This window comes from Dipodomys ordii, unplaced genomic scaffold (assembly GCF_000151885.1).
Source record: "Dipodomys ordii isolate 6190 unplaced genomic scaffold, Dord_2.0 Scaffold12011, whole genome shotgun sequence".
Classification (NCBI taxonomy): domain Eukaryota; kingdom Metazoa; phylum Chordata; class Mammalia; order Rodentia; family Heteromyidae; genus Dipodomys; species Dipodomys ordii.
The window spans coordinates 225-1,711 of record NW_012279223.1 but is presented as its reverse complement, the minus strand read 5'-3'; the positions used below and the strand labels follow the sequence as shown (position 1 = coordinate 1,711).

The window sequence follows — 1,487 nt, the reverse complement described above, 5'->3', positions numbered from 1 at the left end:
ACTCTGGGCCTAGGCACTGTCCCTCAGCTCTTCAGCTCAAGGCTAGTGCTCTACCACTTGAGCCACAGCACCACTTCTGGCTTTTTCTGCTTATGGGGTGCTGAGGAATTGAACCCAGGGCCTCATGCATGCGAGGCAAGCGCTCTACCACTGAGCCACCTTCCCAGCCCCCTGGTCCTTAGCTTTTTTTTGCTCAAGGATCTTCTGGCATTTTGGTACTTCATTGGAGATCAGAGTCTCCTGGGCTTTTCTACCCTGGCTGGCCCTGAATCATGATTCACAGATCTCAGCCTCCTGAGTATCTGGGATTACAGGTGTGAGAGACCAGCACCTCCTTGAAAATAAGCATCTTGTGCCCAGTACTGAACCTCTTAAGTCCTTCCTGGAGGGGTGTGTGTGTGTGTGTGTGTGTGTGTGTGTGTGTGTGTGTGTGCTGGCAGGGAAATGCTCTTCACAAACAAGAGTTCATCACAATGTGATGTGTTTTTTTTCTCCCTCCAGGGTTCCTCTGGTCCCCGCGGAGACACTGGGCCCGCAGGTCCTCCTGGACCTCCAGTAAGTTTCTAAAGCAGAGATTTGGGATGTCTTCATTCGGTACCCTACAGCTCAGCCAGATGTACAGGGGTACAGTTGGGGAGGAAAGCTCCCAGGAGGGTCTGGGGGGTGACAAGGGGTATGTGTGGCAATTTGGGGGTGATATTTACAGAGGCTTTGACCTACCTGGGTCTTCACACCTTTTCTTGTCTTCTCACGCGTGTCTCCCCCTCCTCTGCCTTGCTCCCTCTCCGTCTCCCCTCATCTCTGCCTTGGTGCAGGGTCCCCCTGCGGAGCCGCTCAGGCGTCTTCGCCGTGCTGCCCTGGGCTTCCCCGAGAGCGGCCTGGAGGAGGTGCTGGCTTCGCTCAACTCCCTGAGCCTGGAGGTGGCGCAGCTGCAGCGCCCGCCGGGCACGGCCGAGCGCCCAGGCCTGATGTGCCACGAGCTCCACCGCCAGCACCCGCACCTGCCCGACGGTGAGCGTCCGGGGCGGCCGAGGGGGCGGCAGGGGCGTCTGGGCTCACCTTCGGGGCTCACTCCCGGGCTCTGCCGCAGGGGAGTACTGGATTGACCCCAATCAGGGCTGCGCGCGGGACGCGTTCCGCGTTTTCTGCAACTTCACGGCGGGAGGGGAGACCTGCCTCTATCCGGACAAGAAGTTCGAGACCGTGAGTGACGGGAACCGTGCCCTGCCCTTCCCTCCCCGCCCGCTGCACACCTGGCCTCGGGTGGAGTCTTACCTCTCCTCCACGAGGGTCGTGGAGCTCTCCAGGAGAGGGCTGGGGCATGCATTCTATCATGAGGCCCCAGGAAGCAGCTCCAGCCCTGGGGAGGGGAAGGGTGGCCCCCAGGACCGCCCAGACCTCAGTCCCGCCCGGGAACCACCGTGGGGGAAAATGCCCAGCAGGCATCTGAAAGGCCTCCCATTTGGGGGCGGGGCCAGAAAGGGGCA

General features: G+C 60.7%; 1 protein-coding gene across 1 annotated transcript; it reads left to right on the top strand.

Moving 5' to 3' along the window:
- Nucleotides 1-501: 501 nt before the first annotated feature.
- Nucleotides 502-1,203, top strand: LOC106002497 (collagen alpha-3(V) chain-like; the record flags this gene model as incomplete). The annotated part of the gene is made up of 3 exons (XM_013037365.1): nt 502-555; nt 816-1,011; nt 1,091-1,203. Coding segments are annotated over 3 exons (363 nt in total), but the record flags the coding sequence as incomplete, so codon positions are not given.
- Between the last annotated feature and the right edge of the window lie 284 nt (nt 1,204-1,487).